At 43.4% G+C, this 13,888-nt stretch overlaps 1 protein-coding gene across 1 annotated transcript in view; it reads left to right on the plus strand.

The window, feature by feature from the left end:
• dspb (desmoplakin b) overlaps nucleotides 1-13,888 on the plus strand; it is a 112,834-nt gene that overhangs the window by 62,204 nt on the left and 36,742 nt on the right. The window contains exons 13-17 of the mRNA XM_084308370.1: nucleotides 617-743; nucleotides 1,425-1,611; nucleotides 5,315-6,201; nucleotides 10,615-10,793; nucleotides 12,881-13,019. Coding sequence (XP_084164496.1) covers nucleotides 617-743; nucleotides 1,425-1,611; nucleotides 5,315-6,201; nucleotides 10,615-10,793; nucleotides 12,881-13,019 — 1,519 coding nt within the window. The remainder of the gene's footprint in view (nucleotides 1-616; nucleotides 744-1,424; nucleotides 1,612-5,314; nucleotides 6,202-10,614; nucleotides 10,794-12,880; nucleotides 13,020-13,888) is intronic.

Here is a 13,888-nt window from a genome sequence, read left to right on the forward strand (position 1 = left end):
AGGTTTGAGGAGAGGTGGAGGAGAGGTTTGAGGAGAGGTGGAGGAGAGGTTTGAGGAGAGGTGGAGGAGAGGTGGAGGAGAGGTTTGAGGAGAGGTGGAGGAGAGATGGAGGAGAGGTTTGAGGAGAGGTTTGAGGAGAGGTGGAGGAGAGGTTTGAGGAGAGGTGGAGGAGAGGTTTGAGGAGAGGTTTGAGGAGAGGTTTGAGGAGCGGTGGAGGAGAGGTGGAGGAGAGGTTTGAGGAGAGGTGGAGGAGAGGTTTGAGGAGAGGTGGAGGAGAGGTTTGAGGAGAGGTTTGAGGAGAGGTTTGAGGAGAGGTGGAGGAGAGGTAGAGGAGAGGTTTGAGGAGAGGTTTGAGGAGAGGTGGAGGAGAGGTTTGAGGAGAGGTGGAGGAGAGGTGGAGGATATGTATGGAGATGATGAGGCCCATGACGACAGAATATGTGTGCCTGTGTGAAATACAGAGAGAAAATAATGGTGAAATTATCCTTTTTTGTTGTTATTATTATTATTATATTGATTTTTTTTCCCCACAGGTGTTTCTGTTTGCACGTGTTGTATTGTACTGTTGGTAGCATGTTGAAATGTAAGATTGTATGTATGTGTGTTTTGTCTAAAGGAATGAGCAGTACTATGAAGCCATCCTGTCAATATGGAACCAGCTCTACATCAACATCAAGAGTCTGATGTCCTGGCAGTACTGTCAGCTGGACATCACATACATCAACTCCCTCACCATCGCTATGGTAAGCAGGGCTGGGGGGAGTAATAGATTACCATCAAACCCCGCCCTACTTTACTCGATCCTCCATTCGCAACTGTCGCCTTGCCCTCGGACAAACTTTGTCGGAGGGAAACGATGGAAAAGAGGGCGGGGCTTGAGATCAATTGCAAACATCGAAAGAGAACAGTCTGCACACTTGTCTTCACTTACATTCAACGTTATTTATTGTTTCTGAATAAACAATGGATGTGGGCTACATTTTTGGTAAAGTTTGTAAATGTAAAGGGTTTTAAATCAATAAAAAGAAATACCAGATTTATAAAAAAAATAATATGACAATTTAGTTTCTTACTTGTGCAATTTGTTCCTGTTTGTGTGTGTGTCTGCCTGTGTGTATTTGTGTCTGTGTGTGTGTGTGTGTGTGTGTGTGTGTGTGTGTGTGTGTGTGTGGTGTGTGTGTGTGTGTGTGTGTGTGTGTGTGGTGTGTGTGTGTGGTGTGTGTGTGTGTGTGTGTGTGTGTGTGTGCGTGTGTGGTGTGTGTGTGTGTGTATCTGCCTGTGTGTGTGTGTGTGTGTGTGTGTATCTGCCTGTGTGTGTGCGTGCGTGCGTGCGTGTGTGTGTGTGTGTGTGTATCTGCCTGTGTGTGTGTGTGTGTGTGTGTGTGTGTGTGTGTGTGTGTGTGTGTGTGTGTGTGTGTGTCCAGTTGTCTGCTATGCGTCCAGAGGAGTACCGTAGCCTCATCAAGAGGCTGGAGAGCCGCTTCGAGGAGTTCAAGGTCAGCTGCTACGGCTCTCAGATGTTTGCAGACGAGGACAAGAGGAGCCTGGAGACCCTGGTCAGCGGAGCCCAGGACCACTACGAGCAGCTGGTGGTGCAGCTGCCTTCCTACAGTCAGTACAACTATACTAGTATTCTATGCACCAGGGCTGGGCCATTAATCCAGTTTCAATTTCAATTAACCCTTTCACTACCACTCTCATGCATGATAGGACAGTATAGCTCACAACCTTTTCTTCATATCCAGGACCCCTGAATTGATACGCGCTGAGCTGCAGACCCACCATTTGATAAGACTCTGTCCCCCTGAGGAGAATTTAACCCTTTCACTACCACACTACAGAAGGTTTTAACCGTCTGTAGTGTGATAGTAAAGGGTTAACCTTCTGTAGTGTGGTAGTGAAAGGGTTAACCCTTTGTCGTGTGGCAGTGAAAGGGTTAACCTTCCGTATTGTCACAGTGAAAGGGTTAAGCCATTTGGTAGTGCGGCAGTGAAAGGGTTAATAAGGCCTTGAGAAAGACTATAGTCTTACAGCCTGACACGATTCATTTTTTGTTTACTGCCATATCTATCATCTCACTGCCACTTTACTGCCACAATTGTATTCTACTGCCATTATTTTATCAGTTATACTTACTATGTACCACTGCTGCTAAAAAAGATTTGCACTAAGTTCTCTTTTACCTCCTATATTTATTTCAATCATACATTAATTTTTTTAGCCACTGTTTTTACTGTATATATAGTCCTGTATGTACATTGTGTCCCATATGTTACTTATGTTTATAGTGTCCTATATGTTACTTTATGTTTATATTAGATCTTTTTTTATATACATCGTGGTAAGGGGGAAACTAAATGTCACTTCTCTGTATGTCTTGCACATTATGAGAAGCGACAGTAAAGCTGACTTTGACTTTGACAATATGCCTCAAAGTTGCGGTCTCTGAACACAGTGGACATGACGGGTCCCCGTCTACCCACTGTTTTTAGGTTCTGTGGTGAAGTAAGGCTGTCCCCGAAGCCTGTTTTTGGAATTCGAACTTCGTCAGGGTTTTTCGAACGGACGTTCGAACCTTCGTTTTTAATTAAAAAAAATTATATATTTTTTTAATTATTATTACGTTTATTTTATTTTATTAATTTTTTTTTATAAATATCCTCAAACTAAATACTCAATTTGAATAAAGTGATTAATCTGATTAAATTTGTATTTTTTCTATTATTAAATCAACTTTCTTTAATGAATATAACTCATCAGTTGCCTTTACACAATTAAAGAGTAAACATTTCTCAGTGATTTATTAAATAGATTTGAGAATGTAAAAAATTTAAGCACAAGCCGATATCATGATATATATTGATATTGGAAAAAGGTCTCTCTCCTATATCACCCTGCCCTATCTTATTTTTTTTTAAATATATTTTATTTTATATATTTTTTTCCAATATTCAAAACGTACAAAATGACAATACCGAGACATTTACAGGACAGTAACAACGACAATAACAGCAACAATATGTGGGTACATACGCCTACGGTAAATCCGTTGTAAATATGTAGAATAAAGTAATAAGGGCCCCTACATATGTAAACAAACATACCAAGAAAGACAGACACGGAAAACAAACCATAACATTTTCAGAGACAATGAGAGATACAAAATGACCCCAGCACGACATTACCAGAATGGAGCAAATAGAGAGATCATTGAAATGGTCATTCAATCAAGTCGGGTGGGAGATCTCCCAGATAGTCCAGAAAAGGCTGCCACATTTTATAGAAACGATCAACCCTGTTCCTTAGTGAATAAGTCACCTTTTCTAGAGGGATACAGCTCTTCACTATTACGATGGGGTGGCGAGGGAAGGAGAGGAGAACCCAATATGCGGAATGGAGTGGAAGGAGGAAACGGAGACGGCAGTTTGCTCTTCTCAAACACTGTGTTCCTTTTATTATAAGAACCGTGAGAGCGATACTAGGTCACAAGACCAAAACACAAGTAAAGAGGCTGATAAATAAACAAACATAAAGACGGGAGAAGGTAAGTTACAAAAGAACATAAAAGGCGAACTGAGAACTCGAAAATAAACAAGCAACAGAACACTAATATACACTTACTTAGACAGTACAACACTACAGGGCAAGGACAACGTCGACAGGAACAGGGTTAACGGAGGAATGTCACCACACAGAGAAGCAGACCGAACACACATATATACACAGACTAATTACAAGCGGTCACAGCTGGCCAGGCCAGTCTAAAACACATAACAACCAACTAAACACAAAAGCAATTACAAAACCACAAGCAGACAGGGGAAACACATCACACAAGGGAAGGAACATTCAATAACACACACCATAAAATAACATTAATTATATTCAGCAATATAGTCAATATCGGTGTGATGATTGCCTGCACCATTTGGGTCATCTGGCCACTAGAGGGAGGTAGGAGACCAGGTAGGGGACCACTGTTCCTACTGTGACCACAATTTACATCGTGGCCACAGTTTCCATTGTCCTCCCTGGAACCGTTACACTTCACCTCTGAGAGCCACATCCCAAATGGCAAAGGGAGATCTGACTTCCACTTTGCTGCGATACATTTTTTGGCAATGACCAGGAGGAGTTCTGTAAGCTTAATGGAATGACTGTGTAAGGTTGGAGTTTGTAAAGTTACCAAGAAGGCATAATTCAGGGTCTGTCGGAAATGTTATATTGTGAATTTGTGATATAGCCTCACAACCCCGTTGTGACCATTTAAAAGAAAAATTATGTTGAATAGTGTCATTATTAAATTCTGCTAAGGGCAGTATTTCACTTTTGTCAAGGTACATTTTATATCTGGAAAAGGACCTATACAAGTCCAACAATTCGACTAAACGTGAAAGGGAGCTTTCCGCATTTGTTAAAAAGAGAAGAATATCATCTGCAAACATCTCGATTTTATGGGTGTTCGGTCCAATTTCAAAGCCCGTTATTTTAGGGTCTATCCTGATTGCTTCTGCTAGGGGTTCTAGGGCGAGCGTGAAGAGCGCAGGGCTAAGGGTGCACCCCTGTCGGTTGCCTCTATGTATGGGGAAATAATCTGAGGTAATCCCATTGACCGCAATCCTAGTTTTGGGGGAGCCATAGAGTGATTTGATCAAGTTGAAAAATTGGGCGTCAAAACCAAATTTTTCAAGGACTTTGAAGAGATAGGGCCATTCCAGCCGGTCAAGGGCCTTTTCGGCGTTAAGAGAGAGAGAGCAATGCTGGCTATCTTGTTTTTATGTGAGAAATGGATAACATTAAAAACACTTCTGAGATTATTATAGGAAAGCCTGGTAATTATAAAGCCAGTCTGGTCGGGATTGACAAGGCGGGGAAGGAATGTTTCTAATCTTTTGGATGTAATTTTAGTTACAAGTTTATAATCTGTATTTAGGAGCGAAATTGGCCTATAGGAGGCGCACTTTAAAGGGTCCTTGCCCGTCTTGTGAATAACCGATATAATGGCCAGAGAGAACGTCTCAGGGAATTGTTTTTTTGGAAAGAAAATTATCTATTGCCGTCCTATCTCCACTAGGCTGAGCAGTGTATAAGTCACTGTAATATTTTCTAAAAGTATCATTAATTTCTGTGGGTTCATTGACCCTGCCCTATCTTTGCCATGCTGCCCTGGTCTGACGTGAAGACAAATCCCCTTTGGGAATAATAAAGCCTATTCAAGTCGAGAGGTCAAATAATACAGGGCTGGGGAAATTGGAGGTCACTTGTACCTTTTTCCCACTGGGATAATAATAAGAATTGTCGTGTTTTCTTTCAGCTGTGCAACAGGAACAGGTAGAGGTCCAGCAGGGAGAGCAGCAGCAGCAGCAGCTCCTGATCATACAGCAGCAGCAGGCAGAGGAACAGCAACGTCAGCAGCAGCTCCTGATCATACAGCAGCAGCAGGCAGAGGAACAGCAACGTCAGCAGCAGCTCCTGATCATACAGCAGCAGCAGCAGCAGCCGCACCACGTGCTGATCATACAGCAGCCACAGGCCGAGCAGCAGTACCACCAGCAGCTTATGTTCATACAACAGCAGCAGGCAGAGCAGCAGCACCAGCAGCAGCTCCTGATCATTCAACAGCAGCAGGCAGAGGAGCAACGTCAGCAGCAGCAGCTCCTGATCATTCAACAGCAGCAGGCAGAGGAGCAACGTCAGCAGCTCCTGATCCTACAACAGCAGCAGCAGGCAGAGGAGCAGCGTCAGCAGCTCCTGATCCTACAGCAGCAGCAGCAGGCAGAGGAACAGCAACGGCAGCTCCTGATCATACAGCAGCAGCAGGCAGAGCAGCAGCAACGTCAGCGGCAGCTCCTGATCCTACAACAGCAGCAGACCGCTGCCATGGAGGAGGCCAGGAGGAAGGAGGAGGAAGAAAGAAAGAGACTGGAAGAAGCTGTGAGCAGAGAGCTGGCGATCAGGAACGCGACGGCGAAAGTAGTCAAGTCGGAAGCGGTGAGGAGGAAGACGATAGTGAGCACGTCCTCATCCACTGTCGCCTCATCTGCTGTTGCCTCCTCCGCCTCCTCCTCTCGCAGCTTGTCGGAGCTGCACAAGCTCAGATTGAGGCTGGAGGAGACTGACAGGGCCATGACTCAGCACGTTCACATGTGCTGTGGGGAGGACGGAGAGCACAACTGTAGCCTCAGGATCCAACAGCTGGAGGTAGGCGCCTTATCAACCCGTCATCTGCCGTTCCGTGAAGTCTCTGCGTTGTGTTTGTTATTTGTTTGTTGATGGCAATCTTACTGACTGTCACACTGTTCACCTGTTGATGCATCTGTAACAGAAGAAAAGCACTGGAAACATGGTCTCTCTTTCTCTTAACAGGATGTTTATTTTCATAAACATAGCATCTCGTACAAGATGGAAAGTCTTTGATGGTCTAATGAACCTAGATTAATAGATTCATTTCTTGATACCCACGCGATGGTTAGCCTGTAGCTATCTGTTCTCTTAGCCTGTAGCTAGCTCTGTCCTCATGGTCGTTCCTCTCCTCCCTTCTCTCTGCTGTCTCGCTGTCAACTCTTGTCAATGCTTGTCTGACTCTGCTACCGGAAGACTACCAGCTTAAATGTCTTAAAGTCTCTCTCTCTCTCATGCGATACTCTCTAACTCTCTTCGCCGTGTGGCCATCCCATCACCATAGCAATGGCTGCCGCTCATCCTCTGACCCAAACAGACATAGCTACGGCCCGGCTATCTCATACCAAATGTTTACATTCCCCTGACTATGCGAGTGACCTCGACTATCTGGGCTGCTTCTTATCTCTCCCACAGGCCCTGTCTGTCTGTCTCTTACAGTCTCTAAGTTTAACACACACACAGAGGAGATGTCTGTCTCTTACAGTCTCTAAGTTTAACACACAGAGGAGGGCGGTCAGGTGGCGTAGCGGAGATTGTGCTCGTCACCAATGCAAAAGGCTGCGGTCTCGACTCCCGGAGAGTCAGCATTGCCTTGGCTCGGGCTGATCGCTATACTAACTTGTTTGGCTGAGTTAGGGGGAGGGGAGCCGTGGGTGGGTCCTGGGCGTTGTGGACAGCGACCCCTACAGTTAGGTCGGGGCGCCTGCTCAGCGAAGGTAGGATCTGGTGAGAGGTAGTGCGGCCTCCCACATGTTACACTCTCCCAGTGAGAATCTGCGCGGCCAGGCTGGCTGCCGGCTGGCTGCACATGCGTCGGAGGAAAGCATGTGACAGTCTCCGGCCTCTCGGACCAACAGTAGGGGAAAGTGCGCAACAACCAGGAAGGGGGTTGGGAATTGGCATAACGACTAACAGTGGGATGGGAGAAAAATCAAAAAAAAAAAAAAAAAGGATAATCAACACACAGAGGAGATGTCTGTCTCAGTGTTTAGAGTGTAACACGTTTAAACTAATATCTATATGTTATAACCAAATGAAAACCAGTGATTCCCTTCAAGCCAAACAAACAGTTAAGTACAAATTGTACATACAGAGACACGCGTACGCAAGTACATACATCAGTGGTCGGCAATAGGCGGCCCCTCTGGCCGAAATTGGCCCACCAGCAATAATATCTGGCCCTTCAGATTATTTTGAGAACATTCTTTTTTTAAATGTTTTATATCAGACCGACTAGGCTATATATTAAGCTACCGTACTTTTCGGACTATAAGCCGCGGCTTTTCCCCAAATGTTTCTACCCTGCGGCTTATATAACGGTGCGGCTAATCTATGGATTTTTACAGCTAACTGGGCGCGCTCCCTCAGCTCTGTGACCGTCAGATCAGACTCCTAAATCTGCTGCAGCAGTGCACGCCTTGCCCCTCCTCCCCCTCATGTCAACAAACCATTACGGCAAGAGTCTAGTGTATGAGCAGCTCAGGGCTCCTCTTTCAACATGCTGCCTACCTACTGTACCCGGCGCTGCTAACTGGCTAACGTTATGAGAGCTAACGTTGCTACCTACTATACCCGGAGCTGCTAACTGGCTAACGTTATGAGAGCTAACGTTGCTACCTACTATACCCGGAGCTGCTAACTGGCTAACGTTATGAGAGCTAACGTTGCTACCTACTATACCCGGAGCTGCTAACTGGCTAATGTTATGAGAGCTAACGTTGCTACCTACTATACCCGGAGCTGCTAACTGGCTAACGTTATGAGAGCTAACGTTGCTACCTACTATACCCGGAGCTGCTAACTGGCTAACATTATGAGAGCTAACGTTGCTACCTACTATACCCGGAGCTGCTAACTGGCTAACGTTATGAGAGCTAACGTTGCTACTTACTGTACCCGGCGCTGGCTAACTGGCTAACGTTATGAGAGCTAACGGTGCTACCTACTGTACCCGGTGCTGGCTAACTGGCTATCGTTCCTGTTTAAACAAAAATGTTAATAAATGGGAGCTTCCTCAAACAGCCATCTCTTTCCCGACAATCCCCTCTGTGCACGAACCCTTATATGGTAATTACACATTAAAACACCTGTGGCTTATAGTCCAGTGCGGCTTATATATGTACACATTATTCAATTTAGCTGCTGCGGCTTATATTCAGGTGCAGCTTATAGTGCGAAAAGTACGGTATATTGTCCAAACAGAGAAACTACCACCACCTAAAGAATGCTTATTATACTTTGTTGTATCCATGTTGAGAGTGAATAACAGGTAGGCAGCAAGGTGCAATGTAGGCTCGTTCAACATGAAAAAAGTCGGCGGACAAAATTCCTATTGTTTCTCAATAGTCCCGTGTGCTCCACAGAACGGGCCATCAGATAGACGCATTGGTTGCGTGTAGTGTAGAGAGGCGCTTGTCTCTGGTTTTATAATAAAAAATTGCAAAAAGACAAAGGTATACTGTTTAGTGCTTACGGCCATACCAACCTGAGCACGCCCGATCTGATCTCGGTTCATGGCGTTTGGGAGATCAAAAGCCGATACATAAAGTTGAAAACTTTGATGGACTTACTGGCGCACGTCGCAATTGATTTATGAATGAACTGGATGCGAGGATTACGCACAAGCCCACTGCCAACGCAGCCAGTGGTGAGTAGACTACTCCATGCATTTTAAGCTCACGGAGAAATTGTGTGTAGGCCTACTCAAACGCTAGCAGTGTGAATCATAAGTCGCAAGGCACATTATCAAATAACTGTCGGAGAAACCCGAGGATGCGAGTCGGACTGATCCAATTCAGGATGAACATGCAGCTGAAACTGAAAGAGAGCTTTTCAGACTGATTGGCTCTCGCTGTGGCAAACTATGTGCGCTAACAAGGAAGATAATGCAATTAAAGCATTAATGGATAATGTCTGTGATGATGAAACTAAGGAAAATGTTGAGACATTTAACACCTTGTTGGGGGTATTTATTGAATTACATGTCTGCAAACGTGTCGTTTACAGTTTATTATGCCACCTATGGAGCTCGTTTATTTGTATCCATTTTCTGCCTCTGCCACAAATGTATGTCTCAGTTATAAGGTGGTCTGTCACAGAGTTAAAAAAAATTCACTATCAATATATAAAATTAGCCATTGTTTTTGGTTCTGGCCCGCCATATAATGGCTTGGAAAAAATGTGGCCCGAGGCCAAACTTAATTGCCGACCCCTGACATACATACACACACACACACACACACACACACACACACACACACACACACACACACACACACACACACACACACACACACACACACACACACACACACACACACACACACACACACACACACTTTCTTTTACTGTATGAAGCATAATATCAGGAGGCTCATACAAAACCAAGCATTTCACTGTAATGCACATGTACTGTACCTTATGTGACAAATAAAACAAAACTTGAAACTTGAAAACTTGAAACAGATTCCCTTGGGGAAATGCAGGCATCACAGCAGCATGGGGGAGTTGGGAGGGGAGATACAGGTATGGGCATGGTAATAGTAGAAGACATAAATACAGAAAATGTAATTATAGTACAGTAGAACAATTTAAATAGGCAGTGTATATGCTCTGAATATACACATCTGAGCAAGTAGGCAGTGTGATCAAAGGTGCAGATGAGAGTCTGTATGCCCTATCAGTAATATTATACATTACAATAAATAATGGTTACAATAAACACTAGAATCTAAATATACAGTATACTATGAGTAAGTAAAGTATACAGTAGGGCTGGGCGATTCTTGCTAAAATGTGAATGATTTGTCTCTAAGAATTGAGATCACGATTCTCACACGATTCTTATTTTTTCAATAAAATAATTTATTGCACTCTTTCTTAAACAGACAACATAACATATAAAGTGCTTGACTTAAACTTAAACAACATATATGAAAGTGCTTGATTTAAACTTAAAAGTATCTTGTAACATACAAAATAACTCAAGTCAGAATCGTCAGAATTTAAAAAAGTTAAGTAAAATGTAAAATGTATTTATTTTTTTATATTGAATACTTTTCTTTTTTTATAAAAAAAAACTTCATAATTTAGAAATGAGATTGCATAGGTCTATGAATCGAGATAGCGATTTTTTTCTCCATTAATTACCCAGCCATAGTATACAGTATACAGTATACACAGATCGATCCCCTACCTGTGCTTTTCCTGTAGACGATGCAGCGGGACATCGACTCACTCCGCACGGAGTACATCCGTCTGAAGGAGAGCATCATGATGGAGCTGGAGGTCATGACCGACGCTGACAAGGCCCAGTTCCTGCGCAGCGAGATCACTGTCATCAACCAGAAGCTCGGCAGTCTGGAGGGAAGCTCCTCGGCCTACTTACAGAGGTAGGTCCACACGAGTGAACACTAGGGCTGACCTCGACTAGTCGAATAGTCGACTAATCGATCGAAAGGAGCCGTAGTCGACTGCCAACCTCTTAGTTGAATGAAATAAAAAAAAAAAATGTATCATTCTTTCCAAATGCAAAGAGGCCTAGACGCGTGGCTAACGCTAATGGCGGTCATACCAGCAAGGCTAACTGCCTAAGAAAACGGGCACAGAGGCACTGAAAGAGGATTTCACACACTAGACATATCAAGATGTATCTATCAGTGGACCAATTGCATGCTTTCGCAGAGGACAAGAAGCCTTCAGACATTAACACTTTGGATGCCACGCCCGAGATATTTCGGGTTTACGCCCCGACCGTTGAATGCCCATCACGAGATTTCTCGTTTATTTTTTATTTATTAGCGATCTGAAATCATATTGCATCAAGCGAGCCTACCGTTGGATATCCAGGCACCGCCGGCGCTCAGATGTGAAAAAAGCACCCCCTATCGTCTCCCAGATGGTAAATCACCCTTTTGGATTGGACTCAATGAAAGTGAATGGGAGAACGGATTTCTGACTCCACATTTTACTTCTCACTGATGTAACCGGGGTCTACCAGAGTTCATTCTGGAACCTTGGTGCCACGGCGAATATGTGTTTACTGTACACACGCTGGATCAATACAATTATCGATTTTTTCGAATGGTGATCAGGAATTGGAATATACCATTTGGATACCATCTGATGTCAGGTAAGGAATCTATGTTATCAGTCTTAGGATAATCAGACTCGTTTTCACGGAGATATAAGCGTTTCCACTATATGTGATATTGCTGTTTACTGTAAAAGCCATCAGGAAATAAGAGCAGCGATTATCAGCGCGCAGCACGAGAATGCGTGCGCAGACATATACTATCGATCATCTAGCGTTTATTTGAAAACGATTCATAAATAGGCAGACAAATGACAACGTTCTGGAATATTCCAGTAAAAGACGATTATCATCATAGGGTTGTTTTTTCCGAGAAAACGAGTGATTTTCAAAATGCTATCAACCGGAAATGAAGCGATAAAAAAACAATCTGCCTTGACAATGTTGACTGGAAAATGAGTCTTTGATAAGCGACGGGCAGATTAGACACATAATTTAAAACATAGATTAGGCGATATTAAGTTAACATTGGAGTGGGTTTGGGCATCAAGGGGGTAAAAAGGAAAACATGGCGTGGCATCCAAAGTGTTAAGGGACTGCACATTAATAAATGTTGCGATTTTTATTGGTGCAAACAGACTAACAAAGTAGAAAAGTTGACTCTGAAGAAGAATTTTTTTTGTCGAAACGTCAGTTTTTTTGCACCAATGAAAATGGCAAAATTCATACCCGGGGATACGTTACGTTACGATTGCTTCAGGCAGGACTACTCTGCTACATTCACCCCTGTTTGACCCCCCGCCTGCAGGGAAACACGTCTATTGCCACATGGCCAGGCCGGTGGAATTCATACACGGTGCAGGTGGTAGCTGCGACAATATGGCACCACTGTAGCTGGATTCAAACCTGGGTCTCCTGTCTCCCGTCTGGGAAGCGGCTGTTCTGCTATACATGCGCACACACACACACACACACCAACATGACGTTAGCCTATACACAGGCCTAATTACACAGTTCATTTTTATTAATTTATAAAAAAAAATTGTTTGTTAATTTATTTAAAAAGAAATATATATATATATATATATATATATATATATATATATATATATATATATATATATATTTGTTTTTATATATCATTATAATTTCTTTATAATAATTTTCTTTTGTTTCTAATTTTTTATATTCAGATCTAATTCTATTGCCTATAATATTCATGTTTTTATACTAACTATTACCCTGCCCATACCTCTACCTCCCCTCCCCCATGCTGTATGATGCCCGAATTTCCCCCAAGGGGATCAATAAAGGAATGTATTATCTTATCTTATCTTAATTACTCTCACAGGTCATTTAGAAATTAACGGTACAATACTGTATCTACATACAAGCTTTGTTTTCTCTCCATCCTTCTTCCTCTCTCCCTCTCTTCCTCCCCACCAGGCTGCGGGCTCTGAGGGCCATGGTAGAGAGCGTGGCCCGGGCTGAGGACATAGTGAAGGTCCGCGAGGCCAGACTGACGGAGAAAGAGACCACGTCCCTGGTGCCTGGAGAGGTGGAGGACTACATCTACACCCTGAAGGTAGTGCATTCAGATTCAGATTCAGATTCCTTTATTAAGCCATAATGTGTAACCACATTGGTAATTGTCTCAGCGTTACAGAGTATGCATTTTTCCATACATTGGTTGCACACACACACACACGCGCGCGCGCGCGCGTCTCACGACTCACGACTCAGTGCATGTGTGTGTGTGCGACCAATGTCAGATTGCGAGTGGATTACTTTCCAGAGACATGATAGAGCGTACAGGGGGACACTGAACACAAAACTGCTCCAGGTAAGACCTAACTTTGCTGTTACTCCCCCGGAGGCGCAGAGAAGTGGGGCAGACTGGTGTCAATTCTGATGAGCGGTTTTTCAATAATGGAATATTCTCCGCGAAGACTTATACTTATACGTATTGTATATGTGTGAAATGAATCGTTCCAGCAATGTAGGCTTTGTCAATACTGAACGACATGTGTTGTGTCTGAGTTGATGCTCCAGAGTATTGCATATCTCAATCTGAAACGGTTAAGCAGCCACTCATCTGGCTCATATGCGTTCTATGCGTATGGCCTGGGCAACCAGAGCATCTAACTGTTCTAACAGCAATATATAATCCATTTCAGAAGCATAACACACGCAATAAGTTATAATAATAATAATTATTATTATTTTTGACAAGTTCTGGGATTTTAAAGTCGTATTTGGGAGCAATTGACCAATGGTAGGCTTTTTTTCTTCTTTTTTTGGGGGGGGGGTAAGAATTTCTTATTTCGGTAAGAGTGCTCTCGACCACTCTTATAATTTGTTCTTGCCTGCGAAAAAAGCAACAATAAGAAAACTTTGCTGAATCCCAGGTAAGAACAAAGTAAGAGGAAATGCTAGTTAAGGACGAAATCTGTT

The sequence above is a fragment of the Notolepis coatsorum genome (genome assembly GCF_963971535.1).
Source record: "Notolepis coatsorum genome assembly, chromosome: 2".
In the NCBI taxonomy this organism is placed as follows: Eukaryota; Metazoa; Chordata; class Actinopteri; order Aulopiformes; family Paralepididae; genus Notolepis; species Notolepis coatsorum.